General features: G+C 51.4%; 2 protein-coding genes across 2 annotated transcripts; one reads left to right on the top strand and one right to left on the bottom strand.

Annotated features, from left to right (window-relative positions):
* The first annotated feature begins 394 nt into the window (after positions 1 to 394).
* On the top strand, positions 395 to 2,662 carry LOC136284594 (uncharacterized). Its single transcript, XM_066174942.1, has 3 exons — positions 395 to 784; positions 1,100 to 1,856; positions 2,460 to 2,662. Exons 1-3 carry the CDS (start codon positions 746 to 748, stop codon positions 2,660 to 2,662), a joined length of 999 nt encoding a protein of 332 aa, XP_066031039.1. The 5' UTR covers positions 395 to 745.
* Positions 2,663 to 7,938: 5,276 nt separating this feature from the next.
* On the bottom strand, positions 7,939 to 16,248 carry LOC136284593 (zinc finger protein 892-like). Its single transcript, XM_066174941.1, has 2 exons — positions 16,191 to 16,248; positions 7,939 to 8,997 (listed from the first exon to the last, which is right to left on the bottom strand). The coding sequence occupies exon 2, from the start codon at positions 8,968 to 8,970 to the stop codon at positions 8,062 to 8,064; it is 909 nt and encodes a 302-aa protein (XP_066031038.1). The 5' UTR covers positions 8,971 to 8,997; positions 16,191 to 16,248; the 3' UTR covers positions 7,939 to 8,061.
* Between the last annotated feature and the right edge of the window lie 2,290 nt (positions 16,249 to 18,538).

The raw sequence follows: 18,538 nt of genomic DNA on the forward strand, positions 1-18,538 counted from the left end.
TGGGTGCTCCTCCTCTGTGTAGTGGTTTGAAAGCAAAACAAATGTGAGGCTCCAAGTCAGAGATACAATTTAATAGGAAAAAAAGGAAAGAAAGTAAAATAAAATCGATGCAATAATACAAAAGACCACTGACAGAGTCAGAATACAACCTGAGCGGAGTGATGGAAGCAGTCCAGATGAGGTGGTCTTCCTGAAGCAGTGATTCTGTAGAAAGGTCTGGTAGCTCGGGTCCTCTGGGAATCCAGTGGGTAAGCGCCCCTCTGGTGTTCAGAGTCTCAGCTTATATCCAGGCTGGAATGCTTGGTTTCTCCCTCTGGGCGGAGCATCCCACAATGGGATGGTGAGTCATGTGATAAGGCCTGATGGGCCCATTAACAGGAGATAGCCCAGGAGGGGGTTATCTGTGAGCTGTGTAGCAAAGGTGCTGATGGGCCCATTAACAGAAGATAAGCCAGAGTGGAGGAGGCAGAGAGCACTGCCTCACCTGGTTTCAACAGTTCATGAAGATGGTGATAGAATATACTTCAACCCAGGACAATTAGTTACAAAACGCATATGCTATAGCCTAAAAACTGTATTTATCACACTACTAAAAGAGACTATAATTATACAGCATAACTTTCTAACATAACACATGTAATATTCATTTTAATATTTGCAAAAGCCAATCATACAATATGCATTTGTAACACCCAGAGTGTCCCCAGAGTGTCCCCAAGGCGTTCTTGCCGTGTCCCCAGAAGTCATGGATGCCTGCGAGGTGCGACAATCCCAGCGCAGGGAGGTGAGAGGGGATGGGGGGGGAACACGCAGTGTTGGGAGATCCTGGGGGAGATTTTGGGGGGTCCCAGGTGGGGTTTTGGGGATCCCAGCTGGGGTTGTGTGGATTTGGGGGGAGGTCCCAGGTGGGCTTTGGGGGGTCCTGGGGGGATTTGGGGGCAAGGGGGACAGCGAGGAGGTGGCAGGAGGGGACAGCAGGTGGTGGCAGGGGCTGACAGGGGAGAGGGGACAGCTGAGCCCTCCAGGGAGGGGCTAGAGGGGACCCCAGGAGGCCGCAAGTGCCACAAGGTCCCTGCCACCTCCCGTATCCCCTCCCCAGATGTGGAAGGCCCAGGCGGACATGGTGGCTGCCCTGAGCGAGCTGGTGGACACTGTGACCGCACCATGCAGGGACGTGCGTCTGTTCCTGCCCCCAGAGTACCTGCAGGCAGCCCTGTGTAAATTCACCTGGACCCTCCGGGACACCCTGGAGCACAGTGCTTTCACCTCTGTGGCCCTGCCCGCCCTCACGGCCACACCGAGGCCCACCTGGGCCGATGTGAGAGCTGCGACCAGAGCCTGCCAGAAGGCAGCGTTGCTGCACTTGAAGAGCTCGATCTGGCTGATTAAGGAGGTCACTGAGGTCCTGAATACCTGGAAGCATGAGGCCATGATGGCCACCAGCCAGGTGGGGGCAACCACCAGGAGGGGACATTGGTTGGAGGAGGCCCTGAGGCTGCTGGTGCAGTTGGCAGTCGCGTGTGGCAGAATCATCATGTTCCCCTGGGAGCTGCTGTACCAGCTTGACTACATCAAGGCTGTCCTGAAGGGGACAGAGAAGGTGGCCCCCAAATTCCTCAAGGCCTTGGTGGTCACAATGGCCAAGGTTGAGCAGCTGTGTGAGGCCAGCGCCAGCCTGACCACGCATCACCTTCTGGGGACACTTGAGGACATCTACAACCTCCTCTCAAGGCCTGGCCCTGTTAGCCCTGGCGGCCCCAGTGGCCGCTCGGTGGCCAAGCGGCACCAAGCAGCCGTTGAGGACATTCAGAGGCTGTGCAAAAAGCAGCGCACAGCGCCATCGTGCGGTGAAACAAGTAACGGCAGCTCAATGACAGGAACACCTGAACAACCTGAGGATACCTGGGGAAAACCCGGGCCAGGTGCAGTTTGTGACACAGCCAACCATCTCCCAAGCTACCCCGACTTATTATCCCCAGGGACACGATGTGAACTGGCAACTTCTGAATTGATATGTTCTTTTAAAAACTCTTGCCATGGATGGATTGCCATAGGGGTTACTGGTATTCCAAAACATAGACAAGACTTTCTAATTATAGGCAAGCACAATAATAGAACTCTTCGACTTTCAGTTTTTCCAACTGTTGTTTCAGCAAATTGTAATGAAGAGCTGAGGATTTTAGCTCTTGCTCGCAAGGCTCCAGTTGTAATTCAACCAAAAACACCAATAGCTATTGCTATTGCATTGCCAATGAATACAAATAAGCTAGCTGGATACCAAGAAATACCTTGTGAGGGCTTTAGCCGGGTCCCTAATGACCGTTGGGTAAAACATATCACCAAGGAACAGCCGGAGCTGGAGTGCAGTCTGACAAATGGTGATAAAACAGTCAAGATTACAGGCATGCTGGACACAGGGGCGGATGTCACTGCGATTTCTCATGATGATTGGCCGCCAGATTGGAATCTGGAGCCACACAAGAGTTTTCTCACAGGGTATGGAGGAGTCACACGTTCTCAGCAAAGTAAATCCGAGATTACTGTCACAGGTCCCGAAGGAAAGACAGCAGACATCCGGCCCTACGTGGTGTGGAATAACTCAACAGTGTGGGGGAGAGACGTGATGTTCCAGTGGGGAACAAAGATGGAAGTGGATTCTTAATGGAAACCAGAGCAATGCCTGCCACACGTCATTAAGTTACCGTTATTCAGTTACCATGAAAAACCAATCATCCTGTTTGGATAGATCAATGGCCTCTTGAACAGAGAAAATATAGAATGCCCTCAAAAAATTAGTGAGCGAACAGCTACAGAAAGACTGCATCAAGCCCACAAATAGTCCCTGGAATTCCCAGTGTTTGTCATTCAGAAGACTTCTCTGATTCCTGGAGATTGCTTCATGACTTGAGGATGATCAACCAAGTGATAGAAGACGTGAGGCATTTACAACCTGGATTTCCTTCTCTTTCAGTGATTCCAAGAGACTGGCCTCTTGTTGTCATTGACTTAAAAGTTTGTTTTTTCGCTGCATCCAGAGGATGCTGCTGGATTTGCCTTTTTGGTTCCAGCCATCAACAGAGGAGAACCATTGCAAAGGTATCACTGGACGGTTTTACTGTAAGGAGATGCAAAGGACCTGCAGCCGGCTCCGACCCCGCCGAACCCGAGAAGAGCCCCACGCCCGTTCCCAGTGAACCCGTGAGGGGCCCCTTCAATCCTCCCGTAACTTACCTGGGCTCGTAGCGACCCCCCCGGTGCTGACAGCGGGCTGCCCACTCCGAACAGCAGCCCTCCTGAACGAAACGGGTTTGAACACCGCGGGAATTTCAACAACTTCCTGCAGCGCTACTGCGCATGTGCGGCACAGCCGCCCGCACAGAAAAATGGCGGCTCCCTGCAAAGACCTTCCGTACAACAAAATGGCCGCTCCCTGTGATTTTCCGCACAACAAGATGGCGGCGCCCCACACGGAGCATGCGCACTGCTGCCGGCGCCATTTTGTAACCACCGAGACTCACCCTCCATCTACAGCGCCATCTCTGGCCGCCGTGCCCGCTGCAGGGTCGGGCGGCCCCGGAACACCGGCGGCGGAGGTGCCGCGGCTGCGGCCGGCCCCGGAGGTGCGCGGCCCCGGGGTGCCGCCGGCGGGGGTCCCTGTGACCCCCCAGAGCAGGAGTCACCAGCCATGGGGGCGGGTGGCCCCGGAGCGCGGCCAAAGAGGCTTTCAGCACCCCCACCATCGGCGTGAGCCTGCCGCGGGGAGCAGCCGTGTCGAGGTGCCGGCTTCTTTTCAGCCTCTGCCAGCGCCAGGATTGGAGCACGGGAGACGCAGTTTTGGTGTTCGGGCTCAGGATTTTATTCATTCTTATCTGCATTACAGCCTCACAAGCCGTGAGTTCTGTACACTAACTAGCTAAGCACAAAATGGAGAGTCTCTCTCTATCTCTACCTGTGCTTTTCAAGGACAAATCATCCAATGAAAAAGTGACACTGAAATTATTTCTATTTTTGACTCAATGACCCCATGGTCCACAATGTGGACTTTATTACCCAATCAAAGAAACCACCCAAACACATGAATTGAAGGTGAAGAAGTAGTTGTGTTTGTGCAGGTCCAGGGCCCAGGTGGATTCCAGCGGAGAACGTGAAGCCAAATCAAGCACAGGAACACGCTGACAGCTCCAAGAGCAGAGAAGCAGCACGCAGACGTGAGCTGCACGGAGACTGTAGCTGATGGCAGACATCTTCTGTCCCACGTGCAAGAACTGTCAACCCTGGGGTTTGTGTTAGTGTAAAAGGTGTGGGAATCGTTGGTATCGTAGAGCTCTGTTGGCACAAGCGTGGTGAACATCGTGGTGTGATCTAGAATCCCAAACAAAGCACAAGGCCGTTGGATATTTAGTTGCAGTGGGTCACGGTGAAGAAAGCAGCCCCCATCTTCCCATTCTTCGGGAGGAATGGAGGAGGGAATTTTTGAGAGAATCAAAAGAGATTCAAATTTGGAGAGTTGAATGCAAACAAAATAATTCAGTGCCTTATATCTGGCCGGTCCCGGGTGAAATTAAAAGGGAACGTGCTGAAAGATGTGCCTGGAAATTAAAAATGAAAAAGGAAGTGCCTTAAATCAAAAAGCATTAAGTTAAATCAGGGATCGTGTTTATATCTTATTTTGTTTGCCTTCACCAATGCAACCTTACCTGTCGATCAACCAAAGACCAACACTTGGGGAGCAGTGGTGTTGTAGAATCCCTTTGTTAGAGAATAGTTTAAGGGAAATCTGGGGTTCAATCAAATGTTATGCTATTTTGCGTGCTTGCTTTTAGTAATTTACTTGCTTTTAGTAATTTACTTGCTTTTAGTGATGCAAATTTGCCACTCAGTCAACCTAAAACAAATGTCTGGGTGACTTTAGCCAGTGCATCAGGTTTAGATACCGTATGTCTGTCCAATACAACCCCAGAAAAGCCATTTCCCACCTGTCTGGTTGGTGTGCCAGTGGATGCTTGGCCAGCTCCAGAGAAAACTGACAGAGCCATTCAAGGTACAATTGCAGGATCATCCACATGGGATTTGTGGTCCCCGGTAGATGCATGGAACTGGTGGGTTCCTCACCTTCCCGCGGCATCTCATGAACCTGAAGTACCGAAGACTTTTGGTTCTGTAAACATGATGTTTTCATGCCAAATTAAACTATACAGGGAAAGATCAATTTTTGGTTAAGGATGTTTGTCCTTACCACTTTCTATAGAAAAATGAGATTAATTAGTGTAATCATACTTCTTTAGTTCAGTCACACGTCAGTCCACACGGACATGAGGTACAAATGCAAGTTTAGTTTTAAATAAATAGAGGGTTTTTAAGTGCCTTAGCAAATAAGAGACTAAATCAGTTAGCAAGAAAAAGACCTAAAGTCTAGTTTAAAGTTCAAGTGACATTGCCTTCTGCAAGGTTGGTTTAATTCTAATCCTAACAAAAATAATGTAGCCTTGCTGAAACATGCCTAGACAGAACAGACAGAGCTACATGTGTAGAATTTGTGTAAGAAATTGCAAATATTGTCGCACATCAATCTTAGCTTAGGCCAGGCCCAACAAGGCAATACTAGACTCGTGTTTCTACCTGATTGGTAGAAACCAATAGAATAAAATGCGCTGCATTAAAGCTCAGGGAAGACCAATCACAAATGCCACTGTTGTTGTTTCTGCGGCTGCTACTGATAACACAGTAGATATCTATATGTATATATAAATATATGCACACTGATAAGACTCAGGGGACACAGACTACAGGTGCTGCCGCTGCCGCTGCTGCTGCTTCTGCTTGGGACTCAGAAACTTGTGGGAATGCATTTCCACACCCAAGCAAATAATTCTATTTAAGGAAAAAAGTTTCAGTTTACCTTTGAACTTAGAAGGAAGCCAAGCTGGAAAGTTGTGTGCCCTTCTCATGGACATCAGCCCAGTGCCAGCACAGGGGCACTGGTTGGGCTTTGGAGATGTTTCTCAGGACCTGTGGCTGCTGCTATTGGCAGCAAGGCAAATTGTCCCTCCTTAATCATCCTATACTTGAGAATGAGCTCAGAGGTGCTCAGGCGCTTTTTAATGTGTCCTGGCCAGGGGTCAGAGGCTTCTCTGACACCTGTGCTCGCCTTTTGTTTCTGTATTGTTTGTCATTTTATCGTTTGTAAAATGTTTTATCTTTTGTTAAAACCTTTCTTTGTTAAAACCTTTGCATTACAAAACACATTTGAAGAGACATCTGGCAAATATTATGAAGCCACTCTGGGAGGTTGCAGGCCAACCCTCAGGCTTGATGCATCTTCATGGGGCTCATTACACGCTGGCCTCATGTGAGAATGTATCAGAAACTTTGTTCTTTATGTTATGAAACTTCATGTTCTTTATGAAACTTTCTGTTAGAAGGCTTCCTGCACACTGCTGCTGATATGATGCCACCGCTCCTGCTGGGGACACGGGGACTTCACTGGCTTCAGCTGTGACAGCCTCTGCCTCCATGAGGCTGATTTAGCTATGCAATAAAGGACTTTGCTTTTACAACTGCCCATCACCATTGATTTCAGTGAGGACACCCCAAAAGCTTGACACAGGATGGCCCCTGTGGCCGAGCAGTGCCAAAGAGCCATCAAGGACATCTCAAAGCTGCTACGGGCACAGCAATGTCCTGTCATAGGGGTGGTGATGCCATCGGGGACATTGCTGGTGGCACTTGTCCCCTCCCCCATCCCCGTACGCTGTTTTAAACAAATTTGGGGAATTTTCCTGGAATTTTCATTGAAACTGTCCCAAATCCTGATGGGAATTCTTAAGGTGACATCAATGGGGACAGTTGGGGACAGTCAGGGAAGCTCAGGGACACTTTGGGACATGCAGGGACGCAGGGCCAGAGGGTGAATTAGCCCCCTCGGTGCCTTGCAGAAGAGGCAGCAGACCCGGGTTATAAATGACAACATAAATGACAATATAAATGACAATAAAATATTGGCTTTTGCATTCATGCTTTTGCCCGTTGTTATTGATTGAAACGATTTTGATACAGTGCCATTTATAATTCAGCTGTTTTTTGGTGTAATATAATCAGTTTATGTGTGTGCAGTATAGCCAACAGAAATGGCACCATGATAAATCAATATTATATCATAGGCCTTAGCGAAATATTAAAATAGAGACTGCGCAGTGCTGAAATGCTTTTATATTTTAACTATTATTACTGACTTTTACATTATAGCTAACTCAGACAATGGCGTTGTCTTAGTTTGAAAGACAGGTGTCTGCCAGGGAAAGCCGGAGCCTCCCTTGGAATGGAGAATTCAAACCCCCTCCCTCCAAACTGTTATAATTTTGAAAATTAATGGGCTCTCGGGCAGAGGTCCCACCATGTCTATGTCCTCCCATCATCCCAACCACGTCTCAGTTCAATGACTCTATTTTTACCCCAGCGTTGGATATTTTAAATGGATGAAGAGAAATGAAAAGCAAATCAAGGCCAAAAGAAAAGGATTTCCCTGTCCATGCCGGCTGAGGATCCACATTCTTGGGTGGGAGGAAAGAACCTTTTATGGAGGGGTTCCCACCCCACTGCCTCCAAAATCTTGGTCTTGGCCCCAGATCATCACCATGTGGCTGCACAAGATGCCCTCGGGCAATAGGAAATCAAAATCGTGTGGAATCCCTGAGGTTGGAAAAGATCTCGAAGACCATCCAGTATTCCTTGATGCCACCAAAAGATAGGACTGAACAAAAAAAAAATTTCTGGGGTTGAAAGTCAACAAATCCACTCTCCCCAAGGAATTCCCAATGTCAGTCTGCGTCACAAGGGATGTTTCTGCCCCTGTGTTCATCCAGGTGCCCACAGGGAGACAGGAAGATGTGGATCCCCCACAGCCAGGTGTCTTCCCAACATGGATCACCAGGACCACGGATCACCAGGGCTCTGCCCAACGGGGGTCACTGGGGATCATCCAACGCCGATCCTCCCATGGGGGATGGAGCTGGAGCAGCGCACGAAGCTCTTCCCGCACTCGGGGCACTCACAGGGCTTCCCTTAGTGCTGCCTCCGTTGGTGTCTGGTCAAGATAGAGCTACTGGAGAAGCTCTTCCCACACTCAGGACACTCGTAGGGCCTCTCCCCAGTGTGGATGCGCCGGTGGACAGTGAGGGTGGAGTTTTGCTTGAAACCCTTCCCGCAGTCAGGGCAGCGGAAGGGCCTCTCCTCCGTGTGAATGTGCTGATGTAAGAGGAGAGTGGAGCTCCTTGCAAACCTCTTCCCACGCTCGGGACACGCGTAGGGCCTCTCCCCGGTGTGGATGCGCTGGTGTTTTCTCAGGTCGGAGCACAATCCAAAGCACTTCCCACATTCCAAGCAGGTGTAGGGCCCTTCCCCCATGTGGATCACCTGGTGCCGGACGAGACTGGAGCTGTCTCTGAAGCTCCTCCCACATTCCCCACACACGTATGGTTTTTCCCCACTGTGGATCATCTGGTGTTTCCACAGGGTAGAGCTGTCTCTGAAGCTGTTCCCACATTCCCCACACTCGTAGGGTTTTTCCCCAGTGTGGATCATCTGGTGTTTCCACAGGGCGGAGCTGTTCCTGAAGCTGTTCCCACACTCCCCACACTTGTAGGGTTTTTCCCCAGTGTGGATCCTCTCATGTCTCCTCAGGTTACTGCTGTGGCTGAAGCTCTTCCCACATTCCCCACACTCATAGGGCTGTTCCCCACTGTGGATCCTCTGGTGCCGGAGCAGGTGGCAGCTGTAGCTGAAACCCTTCCCACATTCCAGGCACTTGTGGGGCTTCTCCCCTCCATGAGGCTTCTCCACCAGCTCTGAGCTCCGGCTGGATCTCCGGCCGCCCTCCTGGCACAGGGCAGGTCTTTCCTCCTCGCAGCTCCCTGGGCTGGGTTTGCAGCCCCTCCTCCTGCGGGATGTCCGGGGCTTTTCCTCCTTCTCCATCTGGGCACTCCTTGGGAATGACGAATCCTGGTTTAGGGAGAAAACAAGAGGAGAGCACCTTAGGCTGGGGGTTCCTCCTTGCCCAAGTTATTCTCAAAAAGTCAGCGGCCACCTTGTGTCTGTGAAAACCTCCAAAACACCAAGATTCAGCCTAGAACTCCTCCAAACATCGACACAGATCAAAAACTCCCCACACATCGAGACTCAGACAAAAACTTTTCTACAATATAAAGATTCAGCCCCTCGCAAAACCTCCCCCGCCCACCTCCCCAAATTCCCTTCGCGGGGGCGCTGCGGCCGAGGGCGGGGCGCACATGGGGTCCAGGGGGGCACCGCTGGGACCTGCGGGTCTGCCTGGCAACTGGTGAGTCATCAGCGCCGCGCGCTCCCATTGGCTGAGCCTGCCCGAGGGGTGGGGCTGCAGCAACGGGGGACACCCTGCTCCAGGGGGGATGTCCCGCAAACGGGGAACCCCCATGAAAGGGAGAAGAGGAAAGTGTCTTTACAAACAGATGCTGCGAATCTGCTTGGGGATAAGGCCAGGCACTCGGACATATGGAAGGGACAGAAGAAGGCATCACTTCCAGAAAATATTAACTGACCACGCAGCCTGCTGCTCTTGTAACATTAATTTTGAAGAATTAAAGATTTTAGTTAAACCAGATATTGCTGAAGTAAGACAGATAGACTTCCCTTTTGATAAGCAGAAGCCGGATTTAAGGAACTGATAAATCATGAGGCCTGTCAACTTATGTTTGTGTATTCTGACTAATCAATAGGCTTCAAGAAGGACAATGAATTCATAAATCAAATACTCCTGGGAAAACAGGATTCAGTTGTCACACAACACTAAAAGGTTAAAAAGTCAAAGCGAAGAAGACTCACTCACTTCATCATTTTGAGACCCTGCCCCATAAAAAAGACCACTGACCCATTTCAAAGAACAAACCACGCATGCTTAATAGCTTTTGGCTAATTACCATACGAAGCGGGGAATGGGATGTACTGAAGTCATGAATATACATTTGTGGTTTGGGTATTCAATCCTTCTGTACATAAAAAGACCCTGTGATCTTCTGTAGGGGCGCGTGTGTACGGGAGCTATCCCGCACGCTGCCCGGCGTCGTCATTAAACATACACTTCCTAACTTTAAACTGTTAGAGAGTCTTTTGTCCGTCATAGTTGGATATCGGCATTAGGGCGATATTCATATTTTTTTAATAATTCACTCTGCCAAGGTCCTGCTAAATTCATCAACTGCGACAAGAAGAACAAAGACTGAACAGAGCTGTGACTATCGTTACCTATACAGAAGTGGGGTGCATATTAAGGGAGGTATGTCGTAGGTGGATTGGGAAGTCTGTACCTCTCAAGTTCTTCAGCCAATGGGGAAAAGGAGTAAAGGAAAATTAGGATGAAAAGGAGGCTGCGTTCTCCAACAATTGGAGAGATCCCATGGGAAATGTCCCACGGCCTCTCCATGTTTTTATGAATGAGATTACTCTTACAGGACTCCTCTGTCTACTTTGTGGACAGAAACCCCTGGTGATGTCAATTTTTCCACACACCTTGGGGCTCCTCTGGAATTCCTTCCACCGTCCGGGGCGGCGGGCAGTGAGTGGAGCTGAAGGCGCCTCACCCAGTTTGGGTGATCGGCTCCCTGGGGTGGCGGCGGCACCGGGGGTTTGATTGGGGACCTGAGAGTGTCCAGGAGACAGATCAGCAGTGACACATCAGGGGGGTCTGTGAAGAGTCGGCAGGGAGACAGCACTGAAAATCTCATCAGTGAGGACACTGGGATCTTCAGGGAGTGAACATGGCAGGGCATCCATGGAGGGTGGAAAAGGGAAAGCCAGGAAGGCATCCTGGCAAAAGGGATGGCGATCCCAAAATAACTCTGAAGGGTCCCTTGGGAGAATGCTGAGGTAGTTTGCCCAAAGTTTTACCTTTCATGTTTTTCAGATTCTGCGCTGCATAGGGGTGTAGTTCTGAGCCTCAGATTAAGTGCTGCTAAGCTCTCATCACAGAGTAGGTACACAAAACAAATCCTTTTCCTGCTGAAGACCAAGGACAACAAGCACAACTTTCAAGCCCAAATACATAAAAAACGGTGGATTAAAGAGACAAACATGGAGCACGACACCTCACGACCTGAGGCTGTGGTTGGACAACTGGGCTCCAATATGCAAATGGCCCAAACTTAACAAAATTTAGGACCTTGTGACCAGTCGTCCATTTTGTGACCATTCTACGTCCCCCTGGAGTGTAGCCCTGGTCAGGCTCCTGCCCTGCCCAAGGTGTACCCTAAAGAGCTTTCAATAAATATCGACTTTATTCTCTAGCTCTGTGCAGTCCCTGTTACAGGTCAGCCTTCCCAAGGCATCGTTCTCCCAGAGGTAATTAAGGACATGGACACCCAGAGGGGCAATAAGGGAGGTCTAGAAGGGATTTAGACAACAGGGGATGGATGGTGTTGCTGTGCAGAGTGAGGGTGAAGGGGAGGGTGCAAGAGTTTGATCAAGGCAAGAAGCAGCAGGAGGAATCTCTGCGGTAAGAAAAAGATGATGGAAAAGAGGAGGAAGAGAGAAATACTGAGGACTGGGACATTTTTCATCAGGGTCTTATCCTCTAAATTTGCCAGCTGCTGCAGATCCTTTGTGCCCCCAGTTTCCAGGAGAGGAAAACAAGGAGGTCAGGATCCCAGGGAGTTTCTCCGTGCTGGGGGGTGGCAGCAGCAAGCACAGAGGTGCGGCACCGGGAGCACGGGCTGGGGGCCTGTGGGGAGCTGTGGGGCAGCCGGGGCTCAGCAGGAAGGAAGGAACAGCTGGGAAATGTGGATTACTCCGGGAAGGATCGAGATTCTCCTTTAAGGATTTTGTTTGGGTCGCTGGAGAAAGGAATGACTCTGCAGAAAGCTCAGCAGCAGTCAGAGGAGGAGCACCTACAGGCACTCAGGGGGGCTGCAGGAGCGGCACAAGAAGCCCCTGGAGCACTTGGGCACAAAGGCACAGCAGGTGAAGGCAAGAAGGGAGGAGGAAAAGGCCAAGCTGGAGGCAAAGGCCATGGCAGAGTTTCTACAGCCCCGGAGGGATGAACCCCAGCGCCCAAGGGGGCCCCAGCACCGAGGGGACGGGCTCGGCCACAAGCACCTGGCACAGGCATTGCCCTCCTCGGCGGGGGAGAGCCCACCCAAACAGCCCCTGGCAAGGAAGCAGGGTTCCATCTGCAGGCCACAAGGACACTGCAGGCACACACGGCAGCACCCTCAGCAGGAGCAAGTCCACCCCTGCATGGACATGGATTCCTGGGGCTGCCAGAACTCCCATTCCACCAGGGACCCACCACACTGCAGCCCTTGACAACATTCAGGCTGGGGCTGCATCCACACGAGGCCTTTCCTCATACACACAGGGGCCTCTCCATCCACTCTGCATCTTAGACCTAAGGGGGGAAAATCCCAAAAAGTCTTTGATTATTCAGGGGACAAGTGGGAAAGATGAGCAGCAGTGTTTTATCCAACAATTATCAGCAGATGTGGGGGATGGGTTTGAAATGCAGGAATTTTTACTTGTTCCTAATTGTGATTGTAATTTACTGGGAAGGCATTTGATAGCTAAACTGGGAATGCAAATTAATACTGTAAAAGATGATACAGAGGCCAGTTCTGTGGTACCTTTGTGTCAAATGTCTGGCAAGGCCTGTGCTGAAGTGAACCCACAAGTGTGGGCAGCGCCAGGGAAAGAGGGAAAATCAGATACCCAGCCTCTCCAAACGACTCTGCAGCAACCAGGACAAGTGGTGTCTAAAAGCAATCCCCTATTCCAAGGGAGGGAAGGAAGGGCTTACAGCCTGTTACTGAGCCCCTGTTCAAGGCAGGGCTTTGGGAGCCAGGCATCTCTCCCTAGAATGCTCCTCCTATGCTGCCAACCAAGAAATCAGATGGAATCCACAGAATGGTGCAGGACCTAACAAGAAGAAATGAGATTATCAAACCCAGGCACCCCACAGTCTCAGATCCTTACACCACCTGGAACCAGGTTCCCTCCTCACACTGCTGCCATTCAGGACTTGATGTCAAAGATGCTTTGGGGGATGCCCACTGACACAGGATGCTGAACAGGATTTGGCCTTTGAGTGGGAACAAGAGGGAGAAGGGAAAATGGGAAAGACATGGATGGTCCTTCTGCAGGGATGCACAGAAGCACCAGCCTTATTCAGGCAAGCTTTGCAGAAAATATCAAAAGAATTTACCTCACCCCCAGGGACAGGGATAATGCAGGATGAGGATGACTTGCTCCAGTCAGGAGGACACGAAGTGGTAGAAGAAGCTACTGTGGAATGGCTCCATTTTCAGGCTAAAAAGCATTTTGGAGTATTTGAAAGAAAAAGCGCAAAAGGTGGAGAAAGAAGTTAAATATTTGGGGCATTATTTGACTGAAAGTTTGTAGTGAATTGACCAACAGAAGGTCAAGGGAATCTCAGAAGTAACGCTACCCAGGATAAAAAGGAGCTGGGACAATTCTGAGGATTAATAGGGAATTGGAGGACTGGATTGAGGACTCTCTGTTCTACCCAGAACATTGTGTGACATTTTAACCCCAGACAGCCTCAATGTTATGGTATGGACATGAGAAAGAGAACAAAATATGAGAAAATGAAAAAACGAAAATGATCGATGCCCCAGCCATGGCTCTCCCAGACTCCCAAAAGGAATTGGAATTGTCTGTGGATGTTAAACAGGCCACGACTGACCCCGCACTGAAGGCACCGGAGCAGCAGCCAGGGCTCCGCAGCGGGGGAAGCCCCTGTGCCTGCCCACAGATCCTCTGCTGGATCTGTGGGTCAGACTGTAGAAAGTTTAGGGAAAATCCAGTAAAACTCACGTGTCATGGAATGATTTTCACGGCACACCCAGGCTACGTGTAGATGAAATGGTTTCTGTTGCACATCCTGGCCAAAATCAAGTAATGCCTTGACTCTCTAACACTAAATGTATTATTGGAGAATTACTGTTTTTCTCACAGTTTCAGTGAAACGATTACACCATCAGAATAATCTCTCATAATAATCCTACTTTTAAATTGTCAGTAATGTTTGGACCAGGGGTGTGAGAAACAATTTTTAGTCCTAGGAGAAGAAGCAGAAAAAACTTGATGGCTTCGGAATGTTTTTGTGTATGTTTGTGGAAGGCACTTAGTGATGGCAAAATTTTGGTATGGGTTTTTCGATGTTCACCGTTAGGTTGCATTTTACAAAACCAGAAGAGCTTTAAAAGCGACCCTTTAACAGTAAACAGTGAAAAGAATTAAACAGTTAAATTCACAGTTAAAACAAAAGTAGATTGTAGGGAACCACATGAGAGTCATTCCATGGCTGCTCTGGAAGAGAAGCTTCCTTCCAGGCAGCCAGGAGAGGAGCTTTAGAAATGCAAATTAACACTGCTGGGGAAAAGTGTGGACAATGCACCAGGCTCTACTTGCCCGGGGGAGGAATTGGGCTCATTCCCTCTGTCCCTCACCCCAAGCTCTGCCTGCTGGCACAGATGGAATTGGCACAGCCAAAGGCAGAGCCCACAGTGAGGAGATCTGACTCTGCAACACAAATTGCTTCAGCTGCAAAGGGAAACAGCAAATGGAGAATGTTGTGAAAACTTCACTAAAAGAAGTGGGGGGGAATCATCCCTCTCCCCACTCCAACATGTGCTCACACTGTCTGTGTCACACAGGGAGCATTAGACCACTGGGGTGTTTGTGCTACCACAAGTTCAGAGAAATCACTTGGGAATCCAAGTATGTGATGATTTAATTAGAGAAAAGAGATCAATTGATGAAGCCCTGGCTGGAGGGAGCACCCAAAAATGGGGAAAAGATGAACGGCCATCAGAACAAATCCTGCAACACCATGGACCAACCCCTGGGAACCCGAACCAATTCAGATCAGGAGCCAGAGAACCCACTGATCATTTCAATGGCAGAATTAGATTACAAGACGTCCACAAGACAGATCCAGCTCCTCAGTCTGGCTCACCAATCCACTCAAACGAAGAATGCAACATTACACCGTGGGATGGGATCAGATTATCTATTAGCAGAAGGAGGAGGACAGTGTGGAAAATTAAATGACTCAAGATGTCGTTGACAAATAGATGACAACAGAAAACTGGTGAAACAGATAACAAAGGAAATAAGAAAGCAGCTCATGTTCCGGTCCAACCGTGGAAAGGATGGGAATGGGACACGGTTTCGTGGTTCCCTGGCACACCATGGGTTAAACGAAGGCTCTTTCTCCTCTGTTGTGCTCCAGCAACTCTCATCTTTGGACCGTGCACACACCTCGCTGAGGGCAGCTCATTCAGCAGCTGAGCAAAGGGATGCAGGTGGCAGCCAGGCCTCCTGATCCACACACGGCTACAAAAGGACAGGGAATGAGGCCACTGACAATAATCCCAAAGTCAAAGAGGACCCAGCAAGAAAAAACAGAGTGAATCAGTGAATCTGCTTGGACATAGGGACAGGGACTTGGAGAAAGGAAGGAATGCGAAAAACCATCAGTTTCAGAAAACGTTACTCATTGACATGGACTGCTGCTCAGCCAAGATCCTGCGAAATTCCTTAACATCAAAAAGAAGAAAAAAGACTGAACAGAGCCATGAATATCGGATGTTATACAAAAGGGGGGTGCATATTAACGAGGACATGCAGGCGGCGGATCGGGAAGTCGGAACTTTCCAAGAACCTTCGCCACTGGGCAAAGGGACAGGGAGATGCAGAAGGGAAAATCAGGATAAAAAGGAGGTCGAGTACGACAACAACTGGAGAGACCCCACGGCAAACGCCGCACGGCCTCTCCCTTTGTTCAGGAATAAAGTCACTTTTACAGGACTCCTCGGTCTCCTCTGGGGACACAAACCTCTGGCCACGGGAATTTTCCCGCACAGCCCCGGGGACAGGGCGGCCACCTCCGTCCTCCCCGCAGGAAGCGGGACGAGGCAGCGCTGCTCCGGCACCGGCTCCTGCCGAGGCAGCGGCGGGAAGGAGACCGCGGGCAGCCGCTCCCGCAGCGCCCTCAGGCCACGGGGAACACGGCGCCGACACGGCACAAGGAACCCGCCAGAGCCCCCTGCCGCCCCCTCCGCCCGCAGCCGGCCCCGAGCCCCGGCAGAACCGAGCGCGGCTCCCACCCGCGCTGGGGCCGCCTCCGAGCTCCGCCGCCGCCTCACCGGGCTCCGGCCGCTGCCGCCGCTCCCGGGCCCGCACACACGCTCCGCCAATGGCGCCTCTGCCGGTCAACGGCAGCCCGGGGGGCGGCCCCGGGGCCGGGCTTGGCCCCGCTCGGCCCAATCGGCGCGCGAGATTCTAGAGTGACGGCACACTCCAATAATGGCAGCGAGCCAGGGGCGGGCTCTGTGCACGGCCCACACCCGCCCCGCGCTCTCAGGCCCCGCCCCCGGACTGTGTGAGGGGAAAGCCGCAGATGAGGAACAGCGCTGGGACGGGCCCGGGCCCGAGTCGGGATTGAGCTGGAAACACAAACAAACTTCTCCGCACCTCCCGGTCCGCCTTTCCCAGCCCCGCGTGTTCCCGGGACCGGCTCCGAGGAAAGCCGTGAGTTCTCCTGGCCCTAATTATGAGCATGAACTGCACGGCTTTGATTTCGCCAAATAAAAGGGAAAACCCCCCAGGCCCTTGGGCTGAGTGGAGGAGGGGAGAGATTTCTGGCAGAAACTTCCAAAAATCTTTTTTCCTGAGGCTGGGAAGAGCAAACCAAACCCAAGCGAGGTGGGTCCCACCCCTCAGCGTCGCCCCCCTGCCGTCCCAGCTGAAGCCCTCGCCGGCTGCTCCGGGCTGGATGGGCAGACTGGGAGCGCTGGGAAGGGGCCCCGGCTCAGGGCGCAGCCCCCGGGGCAGCCCCACGGCCCCCACGGCAGCTCCAAGGCTCCGCCAGCCGGGACGGGACGTGGGAGGGGGAGCAGGGCAGGGACGGGGCTGCCGGCGCCGGGGGAACACGAGGGACACCGGGGGCACTTTGCAAGCATTCAGTAAAAACCCCAAAATTATAAAGAATACAAAAACAGCAGCAACAGTGGCACCCTAAATACTGATGGAGGACATGCAGGGTCATTCCACAGAAGGCTCTGAATTGGAAGGGACCCACAAGGATCGAGTCCAACCCTTAAGGTAATGGTACCTGTGAGGTTAAATCACACATTGGCATTATTGGCACCTTGCCCCAACCAAGGTCACATCCACATGGAAGCACTTGTTTGTGGTCTGTTTTCACAGTGTTATACCAATATAGATATAAAAGCTTAGTGTATAAATACAGTGTTAGAAGAATGCATTTGAAATCTGTTTCCAGAGTGTTGTACCTACATATGTATACAGGCTTAGTGTATAAATGTGTAGTGCAAGAGAAACAGGATGAGTCCTGGAGTGGCTGCAGAAGGAGAAAGGAACCCCCAGGCCCTGCACAGGCAGCCACACGTCAGCTTCCACATCACGTCCTATTCCTGCAGGTTCATCTCCTGGAGACCAGGCACTGAGGTGACCCTGAGACCAAAGAGGGTGAGATGTTGATGAGATCAGGTACTGAGGTGACCCTGAGGGTCAGTGCAAGGCAGACACTGCGCCTGAGGAAGGACATCCCAGGGTTTGGAAAAGGGGCAAAGCTGTGACTGCCCAGCACAGAGAAGGTGCTTTGTCCATCCCCTGCCACAGGCGAGTTTGGGGTCTGCTGCACAGATAGGGCATTGGATTTGAGCAGGTCACACTCCCAAAATGATTCTCAGCCAGGTATACACACTCTGCATCGCCCAGGACAGGAACCCTGCAAGGAGGAGCAGAGACAATGCTGGCACACAAAAGGACACTTCCTGTCCCATCTCCTGTCCATCCGCACATGCCCCGACATGCCCCCCAGGTCCTGCTCGGCTCCCTGGGACTCACCAGGAGTTGAAGCTGCTGCCGTCCTCCCACTGAAGCTGCTGTCCCCGTCTGCGAAGCCCAAGCCAGTAACCGACTTTCCAGCTGAGGCGGAATAGGAACTCCTGGGAAGTGGAGAGGAGCCAGCAGTGGGAGCTGCACCCCCAGCCCAGGAGCCCCCAGGCTCCCCTCGGCCACCCCACACCCTCCCAGCCCCTCACTCACCATTTCCTCATCGCTGAGCACGGCCAGGGAGGCCCCGAGCTCAGAGCACTGAGCCTGACCCTGATCCCAGGTGCGCTCATCCTTCGAGAGGAAGTGGCACATCCCATTGTACCCAACCCACCCAGCAGGACAGGCCAGCAGCTGCGGAGTGTCAGGAACAACTGGAATATTTCCTTGTCTTCCCCCTGCAGAGGGGAGAGGAGAAGGTCCAGGATTCCCCTCCACAGGCAATAGGGACCCTGCTGTGCCCCCAGGGGCTGGGCTGAGGCAGCTGCCCCTCCCTTACCTGACAGCACAGCCAAGGCCGGCACCAAAGCCAGGACCAGGATCACGAGCAGAGCCAGGACCAGAGTGACCTTGGGATGGGATATGAACCTCTCCCCTGGAGCAGTAAAGAGCCTCTGGCTGTGAGGACGGAGCT

Source organism: Chamaea fasciata, unplaced genomic scaffold (assembly GCF_029207755.1).
Source record: "Chamaea fasciata isolate MVZ Bird 193981 ecotype frontalis unplaced genomic scaffold, bChaFas1.0.hap1 SCAF_1160, whole genome shotgun sequence".
Classification (NCBI taxonomy): domain Eukaryota; kingdom Metazoa; phylum Chordata; class Aves; order Passeriformes; family Sylviidae; genus Chamaea; species Chamaea fasciata.

Coding starts and splice junctions, on each gene's coding strand:
- LOC136284594 (XM_066174942.1), top strand. CDS start 746: ATGGATGCCTGCGAGGTGCGACAATCCCAGCGCAGGGAG. Junction 785..1,099: donor GACAATCCCAGCGCAGGGAG/GTGAGAGGGGAT, acceptor TCCCCTCCCCAG/ATGTGGAAGGCCCAGGCGGA. Junction 1,857..2,459: donor GCCATCGTGCGGTGAAACAA/GTAACGGCAGCT, acceptor ATTGGCCGCCAG/ATTGGAATCTGGAGCCACAC.
- LOC136284593 (XM_066174941.1), bottom strand. CDS start 8,970: ATGGAGAAGGAGGAAAAGCCCCGGACATCCCGCAGGAGGAGGGGCTGC.